The 20887-nt window shown below is 41.3% G+C and overlaps 1 protein-coding gene across 2 annotated transcripts in view; it reads left to right on the forward strand.

The window, feature by feature from the left end:
• The first annotated feature begins 352 nt into the window (after positions 1-352).
• TRIM24 (tripartite motif containing 24) overlaps positions 353-20887 on the forward strand; it is a 126419-nt gene continuing 105884 nt past the window's right edge. Inside the window, exon 1 of one of the 2 annotated variants that reach the window (XM_023190049.2) lies at positions 353-1062. In XM_023190049.2, the coding sequence (XP_023045817.1) occupies positions 699-1062 (364 nt within the window). In that variant the 5' untranslated portion in view covers positions 353-698. The remainder of the gene's footprint in view (positions 1063-20887) is intronic. The other variant, XM_023190048.3, reaches the window with a different exon arrangement.

Below are 20887 nucleotides of genomic sequence, written 5' to 3' on the forward strand. Positions count from 1 at the left end.
AGTTTTCCAAGCAGTTACTTAATTAACGGCATTGAGTAGACAAGTGAGGTCCCGCCCCCTAGGAGGAGCTAACACCGCGGACCGAATCAAGCGGATGGTCGATAACAAATGAACCCTCAATCTTTTCAGAGGAGGAAACACACACAAAGGCCCAATCAGAGACCGCGGCTCCAGGAGTCCAGAGGGGGCGGAGCTGGACAAGCACCACCCACTTCCCAACCTCCCGCCGCGGCCGACTGAGCCTCGCGGGCTCCGACAGGTCCCGCCCCCTCGCCAGGCGCGGCCGCTATTGGGCGGCGGGCTCCTCGCCGAAGCCTCAGTTGCTGGGAGAGGGCGGGCGGGGGCGGGGCCTGAGGTGGGCCGGGGGAGCGATGAAGAGAAAGGCGGGGAGGCAAGGGCGGGCTGGGCGTATTCGACTAGCGCCGCGGCGGTTGGCGTAGCGGACGGGGTGCAGCCTCCCCGGTGCGAGGAACGGTCTCCGCTGACAGATCCCCTTCTTCCGGCCGCGCCACTCGGGAGGCGGATCCCCTGGGCCTGAGGAGGCTTCCCCCGCCCGGCTTGCTTTCCCTCCCTCGCAGGCGCTGCCGCGAGTCCACCGAGCGGCCTCTGAGGAGCAGCCGCAGGAGGAGGAGGAGGTCGTCGGGGGCGGCGGGCGAAGACCGCGCTCTCGCTTCCCCGGCGGCGGCGGGGGCAGGACAATGGAGGTGGCGGTGGAGAAGGCGGCGGCGGCGGCGGCAGCGGCCTCGGCAGCGGCCTCCGGGGGGCCCTCGGCGGCGCCGAGCGGGGAGAACGAGGCCGAGAGTCGGCAGGGCCCGGACTCGGAGCGCGGCGGCGAGGCGGCCCGGCTCAACCTGTTGGACACTTGCGCCGTGTGCCACCAGAACATCCAGAGCCGGGCGCCCAAGCTGCTGCCCTGCCTGCACTCCTTCTGCCAGCGCTGCCTACCCGCGCCCCAGCGCTACCTCATGCTGCCCGCGCCCATGCTGGGCTCCGCCGAGACCCCGCCGCCCGTCCCTGCCCCCGGCTCGCCGGTCAGCGGCTCTTCGCCGTTCGCCACCCAAGGTGAGAACCGGCTGCGGACGCGGGGGAGCCGGGGGAGAGGGCCGGGAGGGGGCAGGCGCCCTTGTGCGGCGCGACCCGCTGTCATGTCGCCGCCGCCTGGGGTGTGCGGCGGGGGAGGGGCGAGCAGGAGGGTCTGTGCTGGCGACGGTGACATGGAGGGCCCGCGCTCTGCGGCGTGCTGCGCTCGGCCAGCAACTTCCCCGGGCGCTGTGGACTTGACCGCGCCGCCGCCGCTGCTCCGCGTTCTCTACAGCCGGGCGGCCCCTGCCACCCGCACTTTTGCAGACCTCTGCGGCCGGAATCTCTCCTGCAGCCGGAATCTCGGGTTCTTTGCCGGTTGCATCCAGTTAACTGCTACCCGCCCGCTGCCTCCACAAAGCTTTGTCCAGGTCCATATGATCCTGATCATCTCGTCTATACCCACGTTATTTGAGCTGGAGGGGAGAAGGGAGGGATGAAGATGAAGTGATGGTGACTTTCTTTCATGACTGATTGCAGATCACATGTCATTTATTTCTTATCTTGCATGTTTGGGGCTCTTTACCTTAGTGAGTTCCCAATTCTCTTCCCTCTCCTGCTGGGGACAAAGGAACCAAGAGACGTTGTTTTGTTGTGTGTCTCTTTCAAGGGTTTTATTTTGAGACGGTGAAGAGAAATAATGCAAAGTGATTTGGGGTGCAGGGTTTCCTGGTATTTTATAGATAAAGCTGGAAGTTACTGTTCTCTTTGTGGTGTTTATTACTGTAGAATTAGACTTTTGACAGGTGTTCCCATTGCTAACTTTAACAGGTTTGAAACATTTAAAGTAAGTTTAAGTGAATACAGTTTCGGGTAGAACACTTGGCAGTTTTTAAATTTTATTATTGCAAATATTTGAGCACCTCCTTTTAAAATAATACAGTGTAACTGGAAAAGCATTTTTAATACTTTTAGAGGGAATAGTTGATTTAGTTTGAAATAAAATGCTAATTTTACGCTACGTTAAGGGAAGTATGAAATGGATACTTTAGATTGTGGTCCGAGACTCATTTATTTAACTGCATGTTAGGCCCAGTATCCACTTGTAGGAGACAGTTTTCCGTGGGTCTCCGTTTCTTCACTCTTGCCAGCACCCCTGCCAGGAAGATACTGACTGCCCTTTGTTTCTGTTTTTCACGGATATTATCTAAAGAGCAGCCTTCGATAGTGTCTTCCACCAGAGCAAAAGGCAGGGATACGTATTATCCAGTATAATAAGAATAATGTCTCCCTCTGGAGCGAAAGGGTAGGCATGCTTACTGCCCGTCTTAAAAGATTAGGGTTCCCTAAGCTTAGGGTTCCTCTCCTGTAGAGAAGGAACTGCCTGTGTATATGTCAGCTGGCTCTCTTCACGTTGACCAGTGGGAATCTGGAGTTCCGAGAACTAGTGCAAAAATCTTGATGCTTTGGCTTATGCTGTTGCTGTGAGTAAAAAACAAACTGCCCTGTGTCTCTGACCCTTGAGTGTCTTCTATCACCATCCATGAAACTGGTAAGGTTGTTAGCTTGCAAGTTGAACAAACTCTCAGATCCTTCACACTAGTTTGTTCTGAAGAGGCCCACTACTGGAAAGTTCGAACAGGTGAAAGCTTAAACCTTAGTTCTTGTTTGTTTGTTTGTTTTGAGACGGAGTGTCGCTCTTGTTGCCCAGGCTCGAGTGCAATGGTGCGATCTTGGCTCACTGCAACCTCTGCCTCCCGGGTTCAAGCGATTGCCCTGCCTCAGCCTCCCGAGTAGCTGGGATTACAGGCATGCGCCACCACGCCCGGCTAATTTTGTATTTTTCTTTTTTTGGTAGAGATGGAGTTACTCCATGTTGGTCAGGCTGGTCTCGAACTCCCGACTTGAGGTGATCCGCCCACTTTGGCTTCCCAAAGTGCTGGGATTACAAGTGTGAGCCACCGTACCCCGCCAGTTCTTATTTCTTAGACGCATTTTAAGGTTGGTTTTTCCTTCCTCCCTGCCTACCTGCCTACCTTCCTACCTCGCTTTGTCCTTCAGGCTGGAATGCAGCAAGATCTCAGCAACCTCCGCCTCCCGGGTTCAAGCGATTCTTGTGCCTCAGCCTGTGCCTCAGCCGGGCACCACACCCGGCTAATTTGTGTGTGTGTGTGTGTGTGTGTGTGTGTGTGTGTGTGTGTGTGTGTGTGTTTTTTAGTAGCGATGGAGTTTTGCCATTTTGGCCAGGCTGGTCTTGTACTCCTGACCTCAGGTGATCCACCTGCCTTGGCCTCACGAAATGCTGGGATTACAAGCATGAGCCACCCCGCCCGGCCTCTTCCATTTATATTTTAAATGGTTAAACAGGCTAGTAGCCAATTAAGGTCTGAATTGTGCATTATTATAGAATTATGATATATTGTTTGCCTGGCCATGACATATGGACTTGAATTAATGAGAACATGGGTCATAAAGTTATCATCCTCAATTCTGAGACAAGTTTGGGATTCCATACTTCTCAAAATGCTCTACATAATTACAGTCTGAATATTTTTTATCTTTATGCTGTATTGTAAGCAAGAGTTCAAAGAAAGCATTTAAATTGGGAGATGTTTTTGTTTTTATACTAAGAAAAAGGTTTTAACAAATTATACTTTAAAATAACCTCTAAAAAGGATTAAAGTTATCTTTAATAAATTAAAAATGCTATCCTGAGTCTTAGTAACTTGGGTATTTTCTCCCTTTATCTCTCCTTGCATACTTATTTTAATACTAGCTGAAGCAAAAGTTTAGACATTTCTTAACTAAATAATGGGTTCATTTGATCAAACCAGTTCTTCATTTTCCTAATGAATTTGTGAATACGGGCATCACAAGTCAAGTAATATCTATTACAAAAGGGTTAACTAGGTAGTTGGGATGGAGAACTGGGTGAGCCTTGGGGTAAAATGATAGGAAATGATGGGGAGTACAAGCAGGGGGGCAGACTCTTAGCTATAGCACTTTGTCATCTGAGTGCAGGGCAAGTATTGAAGGATCTTTTATTTGTTTAATGCAAATTCTGAATCTGGATTTTTGAACAAAATTTTTCTAGTATTAGGTATTGTCAAGTAATTAAAAATGTGAATATTTATACACATAAGTATATATACACACAGACAATTTATGGGCCCATGCTATAGGCCAAACAATAGGTGTGTTGAGGCCAAATATGTTACAGTTCATACACTTTTTAGATTTCAAAAACTGGAGATTTTCAAACTTTAACACCACTAGAATCACCTAAAAAAAATTTATATTTTTAGGCCCCTCCCTCCTGCAAGCCCGATTCTACCTAGTCTGGCATAGTTACAGAATTCTAGAGTATAATACAGTTATACTCTAGAATTGTTTCTTTAACACAAGCAGTATTCTAAAACTGTTTCAGATCTAGTTTCCCTTTCTATAAAATACTTTTTGATGCTCTTTGTCATCCTAAATGAATTTCGTGGGTGAAAAAAATCCTTCCTAACACATTTTTCTTACAAAAGTAAACATAATGTTTGAACTGTTTTAAAGGAGAAATAAAATGAAGCAAATAACAACAGAAAAGTATAATTTATAAATGCTTAGATACAATTACACTGGCCACCAAGCTCCCATTGAGAACATTTGTTTTAAAACTTTGGTTTAACTGTCTTTTTTTCTCAGGCTACATGTTGGAAGGAATGAGGGTGAATGACCACAAGCTAAAATTGGATGACTCCTTCAGTCTTAACTGTCATTTTGTTAGTATGCAGTTATATCTAGGAAAGAGGCAAAACTTGAGAAAATGGATTTTCTTTTATGTACATTAAGAAAACAAACTGATCTTAGAGAAATGTTATGACATTGTGTACTATTTTGTGTTGTTAACATACTGTTCAGCTAACGAGTAGCAAACTGAGAGTTTGAGAGCAGTTTTTTCCTCTATACCTAAAAGACAATATTGAAGAGCTATTTTTAACAAATACTGAGAACATAACTTTTGAAAGGTATCACATTATTTGTCTAGAGAGGGTAAAATATAAGACTAAATCCCTTTTCCAAGATTACTAACTGGCAGTATACAAGATATGTAACTATTTTGGGACTGATTTCTTGGCAAAAAGTATAAATCATCTCATGAGTGCAAGCTTTAATTGCAAAGGATTAATATTTAAGAATGATCTGTGTTACCTGTCAGTCCTATACATGATTTATTCACCTGTTGGTAGAAATCAGTATTTTTTTAATTTGGGGCTATTATGAATAAAACTTAAAGGTATTTGTCATTTCCCTGAGTAAATAACTTAGAATTGAAATTTCTTGTTTTTATGATAAATGTATGTTTACACTGCTTGTACTACTTTATAGTCCCTCCAACAGTTCCCTCCAGAGTTTGTTCACTCTCCCCAATTTGGGTATTGTCAGTCTTAAAAAAAAATTTTTTTTTTTTTTTTTTTTTTTTTTAGACGGAGTCTCACACTCTGTCGCCCAGGCTGGAGTACAGCGGTGCGATCTCGGCTCACTGTAACCTCCACCTCCTAGGTTCAGGCAATTCTCCTGCCTCAGCCTCCCAAGTAGCTGGGTGGGATTACAGGCACCCGCCACTACACCTGGCTAATTCTTTTTGTATTTTTAGTAGACACAGGGTTTCACCGTGTTAGCCAGGCTGGTCTTGAACTCTTGACCTCAGGTGATCCACCTGACCTCAGGTGATCCACCCGCCTTGGCCTCCCAAAGTGCTGGGATTACAGGCGTGAGTCACTGTGCCCAGCCTGTTATTCTTTTAAATTTTAACTATTCTAGTAGGTGAGAAAAGCTATCTCATGGTTTTGGTTTTCATTTTTCTGATGAATAATGATGAGCATCTTTTCTTGTGCTTAGTAGTCATTCTTTTTTGGTGAGATTTTGGCTTGTCTTTTGCAAATTTCAAAAATTAGGTCGTTTCCCTTTTTTTTTTTGAGACAGCATCTTGCTGTGTTGCCCAGACTGGAGTGCAGTGGCGCCATCTCAGCCCACTGCAACCTCCACCATGTTGCTCAGGCTGGTCTCTCAACTCCTGAGCTCAAGTGATCTATTCCTCTCGTCTCCCAAAGTGCCGGGATTGTAGGTGTGAGCCACCACGCCTGGCTGGGAGTTTGCCTTTTTATCGAAAAGTAAAGTACTTTATATATTCTGTATCTTGGTCCTTTGTCAGATATATGTATTGCAGGTATTGACTCTGGCTTGCATGTTCATTTTCTTGGTGTCTTTTGAAGAGCTAAATGTTTAAATTTTGATTAAGTCTGCTTTATCAATTTATTTTATGGTTAGTGACTTTTGTGTCCTATCTAACAATTTTTTGCCTACCCCAAGTTTACTAAGATTTTCTCCATTTTTTTAAACCTAGAATTTTTATAGTTTTAGCTTTAAAATACAAACCTGTAATCCATTTTGTGAGTTATTTTTTATGTGAGGTTGAGGTTCATTTTTTTTTAAACTGTATGTTAAAACACTATTAAGGAGAGTGCTTTTTCATTATATTATTTTGGCATTTTTATACAAAAATCAACCATCTGTGTGTGGTCTATTCTTTATTGATTTTGTCCATTCAGCTAATACATAATGTTTTTTGATTATATTACTCTTCTCAGCAAATTTTGAAATTTGACAATTTGTTCTTTTTCAAAATTGTTTTGATTTTTTGAAGTCATTTGCATTTCTTTATACATTTTAGAATCTTTCAGTTTCTACACAAAAGTCTGTCATGGTTTTGATTGGAATAACATTGACTCTAGATATGATTTTGGGTAAGGGGGAAATGTGTTTTGTTTTGTTGTTGTTGTTGTTTTTTTGAGACGGAGTCTTGCTCTCTTACCAGGCTGGAGTGCAGTGACGCGATCTCTGCTCACTGCAATCTCTGCCTCCCATGTTCAAGTGATTCTCCTGCCTCAGCCTCCTGAGTAGTTGGGACTACAGGCGCGCGCCACTATGCCCAGCTAATTTTTGTGTTTTTTAGTGGAAATAGGGTTTCCCCATGTTGGCCAGGATGGTCTCAATCTCTGGACTTCGTGATCCATCCGCCTTGGCCTCCCAAAATGCTGGTATTGACAGGCGTGAGCCACCGCACCCAGCCAAAATGTTCTTAACAATATTGATTCTTCCAATCTGTGAATATGTTTTATCTCTTAAATTCTGAGCACTGTTTTATGGTTTTCATTGTAGCATTCTTGTACAGTTTTTGTTTACATAGTATAAGTATTAAATATTTTATAATGTTAAATGATACTGTATATATTTTTAAAATTTTCATTTCAAACTGTTGGTAGTATATTGAAATACGATTATTGGTTGTATCCCATTATCTTGCTAAATTCGATTATTAAATATAGTTTTTTGTTTTGTTTTGAGGACTCCTTAGGATTTTCTATGTAGTCTACAGGGAGATAGCTTTACTTCTTTCTTTCTATTCTTAATAATTTATGTCTTCTTATTGCACCAGCAAGGACTCCAATACAATATTGACCAGAAGTTGAATTTCAGTATTAAATGAGAGAGGATTTCCTTGCCTTATTCCTCATCTTAGGAGGAAAACACTCAATTGTTCACCATTAATATGTTAGCTGTTTTCTATAGATGCCCATTATCAAAATGAAGAATTTCTCTTCTATTTTTAATATGCTGAGAATTTTTATTATGAATGGGTGATGAATTTTGCCATGTACTTTTCCTGTGTCTATTGAAATGGTCATGCAATTTGTCTCCTTCTTTTGTTAATGTATGAATTGCATTGATTTTTAGATGTCAAATCAATCTTGCATTCTTGAGATATACCTCACTTGGTTTTGCTACAGGTATTTTGAAGCTTTGATGAATTGCCTGCCCTTTTTTAAGGTTAAATGTTCTTTGTTTCCTATAATGCTGTGTTATGGTCTACTTTTTCTGATATTAATGCCATTTTTTAAAATCTATTTGTTTGAATGGTATATTTTTCCCATGCTTTTACTTCTAGCTTTTTAAAGTGCCTCTTGTAGATAGCATATAGTTGTTTTACTTTTTTATCCCAGCTTTTAATTTTTGCTTTTGCTTAATCCATTTATGTTTTATGTAATTGTTGGTATGGCAAGGTTTAAGACTGACATCTTTTTATTTGTTTTCTCTTTGTTCCTGCTTGGCCTCCAGTATCTTTGCTTCTCTCTCAATCCCTTAGCAGCTGCTCTCTGGTAAACTTCCCATGGACTTGCTCTGCACATGCGTAGTAGCCTTCAGCCAAGGACTTGGCAAAACCCTCACATAGACTACTGGCACCCTTTCTCTGTTCAGCTCCCTTCTCCCAAGTGCTTTGCCCTATATATTCCATCTGGTTCACAATCCCCAAATTTCTCTGGCTCCTTTGCTATGTTCTTCGTTGGCTGTAGCTCCATGAACCATGATCACAAGATAGTCCTCAGTTAGAGAATCAAGATTTAGGGGACTTACTCGCCTGAGCTTCTCTTTCCTCATGGATCACAGTACTACATTGCCTTTTGTCCATTGTCTGAAAAGTTGCCTCAGGTATTTGTCCTGGTAATACACAGTAATTAATGACAGGAAAGCCTGTCTCAGTACTAGTTACTCTATCCTGGTGGAAAGTTGATGTCAGAAGAATGCTTTTTAATTTCATTGTACCTTTTTAAATATACCCAAATGTGGGTAATTTGTAAATTTTCATTTTTAGGTCTCTAGATTTCTCTTTTTAATTTTTCTTCTAGAAGTTAAACTGTCACCTAGATGCACAAGTTTCTCAAATTTCTTTCTGTAATGTAACCTTGACCCCTTTCTCAAATTTTTTTTTTTTTTTTTTTTTTTTTTTTTGAGACAGCGTCTCATGCAGTGGCCACTGCAACCTTCACCTCCTCAGCCCAATCATTCTCCTGCCTCAGCCTCCTAAGTAGCTGGGATTACAAGCACACGCCACTATACCTTGTTAATTTTTTTGTATTTTTAGTAGAAACAGGATTTTACCCTGTTGGCCTTGAACTGCTGACCTCAGTTGATCCACCCTCCTTAGCCTCCCAAAGTGCTGGGAGTACAGGTGTGAGCTGCCACACCCTTTCTTAATTTTACTCCCGCATTTTGAATGTACACTTAGACCAGTATTCTCCAAAATGGCATGACTGAATAAAATTATGTTTTATTCTATAATGTAGTGTGGCACACCATATTATGCAATACAGTATCCATTCAGGTGAGGGAAGATATTAGAACTTCTTTTCAGAAATTGAACTTTGAAGTACTTGATATATAGTTTGTCACAGTCACATGAATAAGCATGTCAAGTGGCTACATTTCACATATACTGGATGGAGTATCCTGAGAAAAGGGATTGAGGCTGCCTCAAGCCCAAATGGTATTTGTGTGAGTTAGAAAAAAAGAGTCCTCTTGACATACATAGGACCAAAGGATGTGTGCCTTAGGAAGTGGAACGTGGACCCATTTGCCTGTAAATCCCCATTTCCCCTCAAGTCAGGCAGTCCCTTGTACTGTATAAGCTATCTAACTGTACACAGCTGCCCTAGAGGTAATGGGATTTTGATACTGCAGACTGTTGTTTCTTTTTCTCTCCTACAAGTTATAATTTTTTTTTTTTTTTTTTTTTGAGATGGAGTCTCGCTCTGTTGCCAGGCTGGAGTGCAGTGGCATGATCTTGGCTCACTGCAACCTCTGCCTCCTGGGTTCAAGCAATTCTCCTGCCTCAGCCTCCCAAGTAGCTGGGAGCATAGATGCATGCCACCACGCCCAGCTAGTTTTTATGTTTTTAGTAGAGATGGGGTTTCCATATTTTGGTCTGGATGGTCTCAATCTCTTGATCTTGTGATCTGCCCACCTCAGCCTCCCAAAGTGCTGAGATTACAGACATGAGCCGTCACACCCAGCCTTTGTAACATAATTTTGTATGTACTTGTATAAGTAGGTTTATGGGTTTTAATATCTGTTTTTAACTAAATGTCTGTCAAAAAATAGAAGATTATGGTAGGCCATTACCAGGCCTCTGGCATAAAACCCTTAATCTGATTTCCTAGGGAAGTCCCAAATGGAGGCTGCTCACAAAAGCCCCTTAATTTCAGCAGTTTGGGAAGTCCCTAAGTTGTAGGATATAGGGCACACGTACAATAACCATGAAAAGTGATCCCCTGTTTCAGTTAACAACAGAGACAATTCCATTTAAGTCTGTAACTTCACCAGTGTTGTATAGATGGATGTATACCTGTCATTCTTGGGATGTGAATATGCAATTAGCTGACAAGGGGATTAGCTGGCAAGGAGATCCCTGTCCTATAGAAAGCTGTAGCTGTTATTGTCTCATTTTGTGTTTCATTTTATCAGTGTGTGGAGTTGATGGAACTTTAATTTTTCACCAGCTTTAAATTATATGAATCTTTGAAGTCTTATTTTCAGTTATGATAAAGATAGTATTGCTTTGCAGGTACAATAGCATTAAAGTGGCAGAGCTAGCACTTTATAGGCTCTTATCAGTTTTATTGTGAGGTTAACAACTGATTATGTAACCAGATCTAACAAGAAGTGGGCCTAAAAATTCAAAATTAATAAGATTACTCTTTGAAATTGACTGACATCCTCCATTACAAATGATGGACCATGCATTAAGTGTATACTGCATCTGAAAGCATTAGTTGACAATAGTGTGAAGCTATCTTGATTAGCAAAACATTTAAAAATATTTATTTCATCTTGATTTCATTCCTCATGTTTTATGCTTATATGATTTATGTATAGGATGTACTAGCACTATAGTATATGTACAATACATGTTCAAATATTTGTGTCTAAAATAACATAAACATAACTTCTCTGAATTCTCAATATTTTTGCTTTTCATGTGGTCTTTCAAAACCTTTTCAAATGCCATATCTTCTTTGACATTATGAAACCACCTTACTTCTCAAAAACTTCTGATTTTTTTCTGATATAAATAATCTATAGGTTCTCATCTCATAGTGTAATACATTTATTTATTTTTACTTTATTTATTTATATTTTTTGAGACAGAGTCTCACTCTGTCGTCCAGCCTGGAGTGCAATGGTGCAGTCTTGGCTCACTGCAACCTCTGCCTCCTGGGTTCAAGTGATTCTCATGCCTCAGCCTCCCCAACAGCTGGGATTACAGGTGTGCGCCACTACACTTGGATAATTTTTGTATTTTTATTAGAGATGGGGTTTCGCCATGTTGGCCAAGCTGGTCTCAAACTCCTCACCTCAGGTGATCCTCCTGCCTCAGCCTCTCAAAGTGCTGGGATTACAGGCATGAGCCACCACGCCTGGCCTGGTATAGTACATTTAAAAGAAAAATGTCTTCTATAGGAATTAGGAATCCTGACTACCAGATCTTTATTTTGTTTTGATTATGGGTGAAGAGTCTCCCTGGTATCTCTTACCAAAGGCAGCAGTGTTTTATAGGGTCATGCTCCTCCTGCAAGGTCAAGTAAGAGAAGACTAAAAAAAGAAAAAAAAAAACAGCCATGGAAAAAAGAGATAGATAGTGGAAGCCAGATAGGTTGAACAATGAGAGGGAGATGAAGAGACATAGTTGGAAAGTTTAGACAACTCTGACGTGGGGAGGAAAGGGATAAGGTAATACTTAAGGGGGAAAAAAAAAATAAGAAGTTGAGGAAGAGTTCTTTTTTTTATATAAATCGGAGAGGCTTAAACACATTTAAATGGACATGGAAAGGATCCACGAGAACTATTGAATATACTAAAAAAAAAAAAAAATTTGGTGAGGCTTCTGAGAAAGCAGAAAGGCATTGATGTAAGGCATGGGTAGAGATGGGTGACTCTGGATAGGAGACACACTTTATCTTGTGAACAGGAGAGAAGGTAAGAATAGGTGTTAAATACAGGTGTGTGTGTCCTCAAAATGGATGGAATTTCTGTATTCTGAGCCCCCCACTGATTTCTCCCTTAAATAGAAAGTGAGGTCATCTGCTGAGAATGAGAGGGTAACAGGAATGGAATAAGGTTGAGAAGGGAGTTTTGAAGTTGACCAATAAAATGTAGTGTTAGTGCAGGTTGTGTTGAGGCTTATTTGCTGCTAGAGACCATGAATTAACAGCGATACCTGTCTGTCTTCTTATAGTGCTATCTAGTGCCTCTTTGAAGCAGGGTGTTTTAGGGCAGTGCTACTCAAGGCATGATCCACAACCTATTAGGGTCTGAAACAAGATAAGGAGCTTGCCACAGAATGTTAACCAGTGTACTGCTTCCTTCCTCCAGCTGAACTAAATGTCAGCTGAACTAAATGATCTTGGTTGGTTTACATTCTGACACAAGCTCTTAACATTTTTTTTTTTTTTTTTTTTAGTAGAAACAGGATCTCATTTTGTTAGGTTGAACTCCTGGACTCAAGCAGTCCTCCTGCCTCAGCCTCTCCCATTCAGTCCCTTACAATGGTTAATAATTGCTTATGTTGGCTGGGTGCATTGGCTCACGCCTATAATCCCAACACTTTGGGAGGCTGAGGTGGGCAGGTCACCTGAGGTCAGGAGTTTGAGACCAGCCTGGCCAACGTGGTGAAACCCCATCTCTACTAGAATTACAAAAATTAACTAGGCGTGGTGGCATGTGCCTGTAGTCCCAGCTACTTGGGAGGCTGAGGCAGGAGAATTGCTTGAACCCAGGAGGCGGAGGCTGCAGTTAGCCTAGATCATGCCACTGTACTCCAGCCTGGGCAACAGAGCGAGACTCTGTCTCAAAAACATGATAATAATAATTCCTTATATTAAATTTCACTTCAAATTAATGTGTGGTTTCTCTCTACTTACTGTATGCAGACTGATGCGTCATTTTGGGCAACAGTGATTTGTCTTTTTCAGTGCCTTGCATTGAGAAACACATGATTGTCATTCTGTCCTGTTGTTAGTGTTAGCCTTGATCACTTGTTTAAGGTGGTGACTGCCAGATTTCTCCACTCTAAAGATATCTCCTCCTCTCCTTTTGTAATGAACACATAACCTTTTAGGAGATCCTTTGGAGTCTGTGTGAATAACTTAGATTGGCATCCACTGATTCTTGCCTTTATCAGCTATTACTGTGATAGTACGAAATGGTTTTTCTGTCACTCTATGCTTACTAGTTGATAGTCTACTGTATGGATAACCATTTTCTTTTCCATTTATCTATCATGGGCTTATGAAATATTTTAGTCAGTATGTTATATCCTTTATTTCTTTTGACAATCAAATTGCCCTAATTTGGACAATAGAAACCTCTTAAAGTTGACAGTCATGGCTCACTACGGCCTTAACCTTCCAGGCCTGAGCTATCCTCCCACCTCAGCCTCCCAAGTAGCTGGCACCACAGGAATCTACCACCATACCTGGCGAATTTTTATTTTTATTGTAGAGACAGGGTCTCCCTACATTGTTCAGTCTGGTCGTAAACTTCTGAGCTCAAGCGATCCTCCTGCCTTGGCCTCCCAAAGTGCTAGGATTACAGGCATGAGCCACGGCACCCAGTTGAGCACTTTCTTATTTCCTGACAAAAAAGAATTTCTAGATTTATCTTGTACTTTTTCTATGCTGGCTCTCCAAGGAGCCCCAGTTCCTTATTTTGGTGAAATCCAGTTTATCTTTTATGGATTATTCTTTTGTGCCATATTTAAGAAATCTTTGTCTAACACAGGTATTTTATCCTGTTTTCTTCTTGGAAGTCCCATAGTTTTGAGGTTTACATTTAGATCTATGATCCATTTTGAGTTAATGTTGGTATGTGGTATGAGATATGAATCTAAGTTCATTTTATATATGAATATACAGTTTTTCTAGCATTGTTGTTAAGAAGACTGTCCTTTCTCCACTGCATTGTCTTTGTCAAAAATCAATTGTCCATGCATGTTTGTATTTATTTCTGGACTCTCTTCTGTTTCATTGGTCTTTTTGTTTATCTTTACACTAATGTCATGCTGTTGAGTCTGTATTAAAGTCAAGAGATCTTATGTCAGGAAAACAATAGGGAAGATGTTCTGCAGGGAATCCTTGTGTCTAACTGTAGAACTAAATTTAATGACAGAGAAAAGGGGTGACAAAGTAGTATGTACTTGTTAAACGCCCCAACAATGTAGATATAATACAGTTATTCAAGAGTATAAGGGTTAATTATTTATGTGAATACTTCCTGAGGAAACTGTTAGAGAATTACGTTTCAGACAGCCAAGAAATGGTTTAATAGGCTCATTGATTGATTGCCTTATAAAACTTAACCAGGGCATCAAGGGATATTATTACTTTAAATAGATGCTGTGTGTTGTGGTGTAGGAATGGTGAAGGGGAAGAAGGGAGCTAATTTTCTATGTTGCTCGTACTAGGGAATCAAAAGACAGTATCCAACAAAGAGAGGACTTAAGGATATTATATAAAGATAGCCATTAGGACAAAAGCCCAAACCTTTCTAGATAACACAAGAAGTATTGGCAGGGCGAGGGAGGTGGTGGGAAGGGTGCAGAAAGGAGAGCAAAAGAAACAAATACAGTGAAATTATATATTCTCACTGTGACAGATTTGAGACCATAAAGTGATATTAGTAAATGGGCTTAACTGACCTATTAAGAGAAAAAATATTTTTAGGTTAACATAGCAAAATCCAACTCTGTGGTTGTGTTTTCTTTTGTTGCTGTTTTGAGACTGAGTCTTACTCTCTTGCCCTGGCTAGAGTGCACTGGTGTGATCTCACTGCAACCTCCAGGGTGCAGGCGATTCTCCTGCCTCAGCCTCCCAAGCAGCTGGTACTACAGGAGAGATGCACCATACCCAGCTAATTTTGGTATTCTTGGTAGAGATGATGTTTTGCCATGTTGGCCAGGCTGGTCTCAAATACCTAGCCTCAAGTGATCCACCTGCCTCAGCATCCCAAAGTGTTGGAACTACAGGTATGAGCCACTGCACCTAGCCCAACTCTGTGTTTTATATAAAAGATACATCTGCAAAATCGAAAAACTCAGAGTTAAGAGGTTGGGCAAAGATAGGCCAGACAAATATAATAAAAAGGGGTTATTATAGTTATTTTACACAAGGTAAAATTCAGGTCAGAAATCATTAAAGAGGTAGGACACATTATAATGCTACAAGTTGCAGTCTGTAATGAAGATACGTTATTGGGTACATGGATATTCGTGACAACTTTCATTTAAAAAAAAAAAAAGCTTCAGGAGAGTCATTAGGACTTAGGAACATATTAATAATAGAAGACCTAAAATCCATCTCAGTTCAAGATAGATCAACTGGACAAAAACTTCAGTAAGGCTATTGAGGACCTAAATAACACAACTGAAAGGTAGATCTTAGGGTCATCTATTGCACATAAGAGAATATACATTTTTGTTAATGCAGATGGAATGCTCATGAAAGATGATTATTGAGGTACAAAGAAAACTCTTAACAATTTCTCCCAGGCCAGGTGCAGTGGCTCACGCCTGTAATCCCAGCACTTTGGGAGGCCAAGGCGGGTGGATCATGAGGTCAGGAGTTCGAGACCAGCCTGACCAACATGGTGAAACCCTGTCTCTACTAAAAATACAAAAATTAGCCGGGGTGTGGTGATGCGTGCCTGTAATCCCAGCTACTCAGGGGGCTGAGGCAGGAGAATCGCTTGAACCTGGGAGGCGGAGGTTGCAGTGAGCTGAGATTGCGCCACTGCACTCCAGCCTGGGCGACAGAGTAAGACTCCGCCTCAAAAAAAAAAAAAAATTCCCCCCAAATAGGTACAGCATTATACTTTGGCATTATACTTTTTGGGTGAAACTGAGGAAAGGAAGATAATCCATTATATTGCCGGTGGGAATGCAGAATGCTAAAACTGGAAGGGAATTTGGCAATATTTAGTAAAATGCAAATGCATTTCCTCATTGACCTGGCAATTTCCACTTCTAGGAATGTATCTCAGAGATACAAATGCAAAAGAATAAAGTGAGGCGTGCACAGGGTTATTTGTTTGTAGTACTGTTGATAATAATGAAAGATTGATATGACCACCAATAAATGACTGGTGGAATAAACTATGGTATATCACTGCGCAGATGTAAAAAAGGAATGAAAAAGATATGTGTACTGCTGTGGAGTGAATTCCATGATGTATTAAGTAGAAATCAAGGTGCAGAAGAATACATATTATGTGCTACCCTTTGTGTGTCTGTGTGTGTGTGTGTTTCTTAGCTCTATCCACTAAAAGGATCTAAAGCAACAGTATCTCCATGACAATAAGAAAGAGAAAGAGAAAATATGTGCTTATATTTACAAATAAACAACGGAGGCAGGCATGGTGGCTCACACCTGTAATCCTACACTTTGGGAGGCAGAGACAGAGGTTGCAGTGAGCAGAATCCCTTGAATCCAAGAGGCAGAGGTTGCAGTGAGCAGAATCCCTTGAATCCAGGAGGCAGTGGTTGCAGTGAGCAGAGATCAGGCCACTGCACTCCAGCCTGGGAGACAAACAGAGACTCCATCTCAAAAAAACAAACAACAGAAGAATAAATAACTAAAAATGACTGCTAGTGGGGCCAAAAAAATTGGGAAGGAATTAGAGAAGAAAATTAGACCTTTGTAAATGTAACTGGTTCACAGTATTGACTTTGGAACTATGTAAATGTTTTATGTAACTAAACAAATATAGGTAACTCTCCCGGCTTCCCCAGCAAACAAGACAAATGAACATTGTTGTTCTGTATCAACCAGATAGTTTTACCTACATAGTAAAGGATTTTTGAAACTGATTTTAAAATCACAATACTGATTGTGCATTCCTAGTATGCTATATTGTAAGCACAAAAAAAACTTACATTGCATTCAGTGTTGTGTTTTTAGTGGTTTTGTTGGTATTTTGAAACTATTCAGATTTCATGTGACGTAAAGCAAACAGATACTTGTGGTAATATCATTAGGCATAGGAATTCCCAGGATAATGATGAAGGAAAGCTCCAGGATGGCATCTTGCAGCAAGCTTGAAAAGGTTTGGAGCTGGAAGAAGGACTTCATATTTCGGAGAAGGATACATTTCAGGGCACAAATGTAAAACTCTTTGATTAGCTGATATATTTGAACATACTGAAAAGGGTTTGCAGTTCTGTTGGAAAGTTTGCTGCTGATTTAGTGATAAATACTTAAAAACTAAACAGATTTTTAAAATGCAGGCAATTGATAATTCGAGAATGAAATTGCTTGAGAAAGGAAATGTACTATACTCTGCAGCTCAGTTGTGAATATTATTAAATGTTCATAATATCTAAATATATGTTTCATTTATCAGATTTCCAACTAAAATTATAAATTCGTTGGAAAACTAATAGAAATAAATATCAGGAGGATAAAAGGAGGGAAAGATTTTTGGATGGGGGCTTATCTACATTTTCCACTGTAAGGCGGGACAGGTAATTCTTGTGGTTTATAAATCTTGGAATGTTGTAATTTAAAAAGCAATTGGTTTATGTACTAGCATAATTAAAGGAAACTGAGAAGTATATTGACTAATACTATAAGTCAAGGTAAGTTATTTTGGTCTGGGCATGGTGGTTCATCCCTATAATCCCAGCACTCAGGGAGGCTGAGGCAGGAGGATCGCTTGAGGCTAGGAGTTCAAGACAGCCTGAGCGGCATAGCAAAAACCCTGTTTGTTTGTTTGTTTGTTTTGAGGCACCGTCTTACTCTGTGGCCCAGGCTAGAGTGCAGTAGTGCAAACACAGCTTACTTCAGACTTTATCCCCTGGGCTGAAGTGGTCCTCCTACCTCAGCCTCTTGAGTAGCTGGGACTATAGGTGCATGCCACCACACTCGTCTAGTTTTTGTTTATTTTAGAAGTCAGGGATTCATGAATGAGCAGTATCAGTTGAGCAAGTGGCTCAGTGCTCCACAGAAGGGGTAGGAGAGGGAAACTTTGATAAGGTGTTCTTGACATCAAGATAAGTAGAAAGTACCTAGTTAGAGACTAGTTGACAGTTTCTGATTCATGAAGTCACTGGAGGTTAATTGGTTTCTGATTAGTTAAGCTTAAGTTCACCTTGAGTTTGGTTTCTTTTTGCTTAAGTAGGAACCTGAGTGCTGTGGCCATCTCAGCATAGTGGCCTCCCAATTCATTATTTTAATAGGGATTAAAAAGACTAAAAGTTAAGGCTCCATCCTTGACTTTTTAAAAAACCAAACCTTCCCTTAACAAATTCTATCAATTCTCCTTTCTACATCACAGAAATCTGTTGCCCTCTTTTTGTCTTCCTTAGTTCAGGCCGTCTTTATTTCCTAAGACCATTTCAGCTGCTTCCTAATTGTCCTTCCTACCTCTTAGGGTGCCTTCTCATTTTTGTTGAAGAGGTCTCCCCACCATGAACTGAAAACTTAGGATGCTTAAGCTTTTCAAAAAGTGTGAGGGAAATACATGTACAGTTAACACATTAAGTGAATAATTATGTAACCACCACTTAGATCAAGAAACACACATTGCCAGTAACCCCAAAAGTTCCTTGTCTGCTACATTTTTATCACTCCTTCCCTCTCCCTTAGAAGGTAACCGGTTGTCCACCCTTTTCTTCTTTTTGACAGGGTCTTGCTTTGTTGCCTAGGCCAGAGTGTAGTGGTGCAGTCATGGCTCACTGCAGCCTTTATCTCCTGGGTTCAAATGATCCTTCAGCTGTAGCCTCCTGAGTAGCTAGGGCTATGGGTGTGTGCCACCATGCCTGAATGAGACGGAGTTTTGCTCTTGTTACCCAGGCTGAAGTGCAATGTCGTGATCTTGGCTCACTACAATCTCCACCTCCCGGGTTCAAATGATTCTCCTGCCTCAGCCTCCCAAATAGTTGGGATAAAAGTCATGTGTCACCACGCCTGGCTAATTTGGTATTTTTCAGTAGAGACCGGGTTTCTCCATGTTGGTCAGGCTGGTCTCGAACTCCCGATATCAGGTGATCTGCCTGCCTTGGCCTCACAAAGTGCTGGGATTACAGGCGTGCCACCACGCCTGGCATTTTTTATTTTATTTTGATTTATTTTATTTTATTTTATTTTATTTATTGTTTTTGAGACAGAGAGTTTTGCTCTTGTTGCCCGGGCTGGAGTGCAATGGTGCAATCTCAGCTCACTGCAACTTCCACCCCCCGACTTTGAGGGATTCTCCAACCTCAGTCTCCCAAGTAGCTGGGATTACAGGCACGCGTCAACATGTCTGGCTAATTTTTGTATTTTTAGTAGAGACAGGGTTTTGCCATGTTGGCCAGGCTGTTCTTGAACTCCTGACCTCAGGTGATCCACCTGCTTTGGCCTCCCAAAGTGCTGGGATTACAGGAGTGAGCCACCGTGCGTGGGGCATGAATAAGTTCTTAAATTTTTTTTTGTAGTGATGAGGTCTCATCGTGTTACCCAGGCTGGTCTTGAACTCCTGAGTTCAAGCAATCCTACCACCTCAGTCTCCCAAAGTGCTGGGATTACAGGCGTGAGGCACTGCACTTGGCCTGCTCCACTTTTATGTTAACAATTCTTTCATTTACTTTATGGTAAATGCTGTAACCTAGCTTTGTCTGTTTTGGGACTTTGTGTGAAAGGAATGGTGCTGGTGTATTTTATTTCTTCCTATCTTCATTTAACATTGAAGACGTCATCCATGTTGTTGCATATAGCTATAGTTTATTCACTTTTAATGCTATGTAATACTTTGCACAAATATGCCACAATTAATTTTTCCATTCTGTTGTTGCTGTGTATTGGAAATGTTGCTTGTTTTTTGCTCTTTTTAGAGCAATGAAGCTATTAACATTCTTGTTAGTATTTCCTGCTGTTTATATATGTGAGTCCTGAGGTTTTGGTGTTTTTTGTTTGTTTGTTTGTTTTAATACACCATAAAGCAGAATTCCTGATCATAGAGAAGATGAACGCTCAAGTTAACTTTTACCGACTCTCATATACCCACCAGCAGTTCATGTATGTTCCTGCTGGCTGAGATGTAGATACTCACTAACATTTTGTATTATCAGTCTTTTTATTTTTTGGCAATCTTGTGAGTGTTTCCTGTTAACTTATTGGGATCTGAGAAGCTTTTCCCTAAGTACCACTTACGTTGAGCACTTTTCATATCCATCATTTGGATTTCAGCTATTGTGAAGCACTTGAGTCTCTCCTATTTTTTCTTTTTGTTGGGTTATTTAAACTTTTTATTTTTTCATTTTTTAAAATGTTATTATTTTTAAGACAGAGTTTCGCTCTTGTTGCCCAGGCTGGAGTGCAATGGCGTGATCTCGGCTCACTGCAACCTCTGACTCCCAGGTTCAAGCGATTCTCCTGCCTCAGCCTCCACGCCCGGATAATTTTGTATTTTTGGTAGAGATGGGGTTTCTCCATGTTGGTCAGGCTGGTCTCAAACTCCCAACCTCAGGTGATCCACCTGCCTTGGCCTCCCAAGTTATTATTATTGTTTTATAAGACTTGATCTTGCTGTGTTGTCCAGGCTGGTCTCAAGCTCCTGGGCTCAAGCAGTCCTTCTGCCTCAGCCTCCGAAATATTTGGGATGACAAGTATGCGCCACCATGTCTGGCTGTTTTAATTTTAATAGGACTTATTAAAGGTTGTCCTTTAATAAGGACAAATAAGAATGAGGTTGGCCCAGTACATAATATCTGACACTGGACAGATGAAATTGACAACAGTTTATTAGTCACATAGACTTATATAGCCCTGGGGAGGACACTACATTGCCAGGCGGGGCCACATGATGGTTGCATTTGGGATGGAGTAAACAAACAGGTACTTTGGGAGGTAGCCTTTTTATGTATTATCATGAAATCGGGGGTGCCCCTGGTTCTCACAGGATGATGGGATTGGCTTGTTTGAATAATTCTATAGGCTGGCAAGGAACTGAA

The sequence above is a fragment of the Piliocolobus tephrosceles genome, chromosome 8 (genome assembly GCF_002776525.5).
Source record: "Piliocolobus tephrosceles isolate RC106 chromosome 8, ASM277652v3, whole genome shotgun sequence".
Lineage (NCBI taxonomy): Eukaryota > Metazoa > Chordata > Mammalia > Primates > Cercopithecidae > Piliocolobus > Piliocolobus tephrosceles.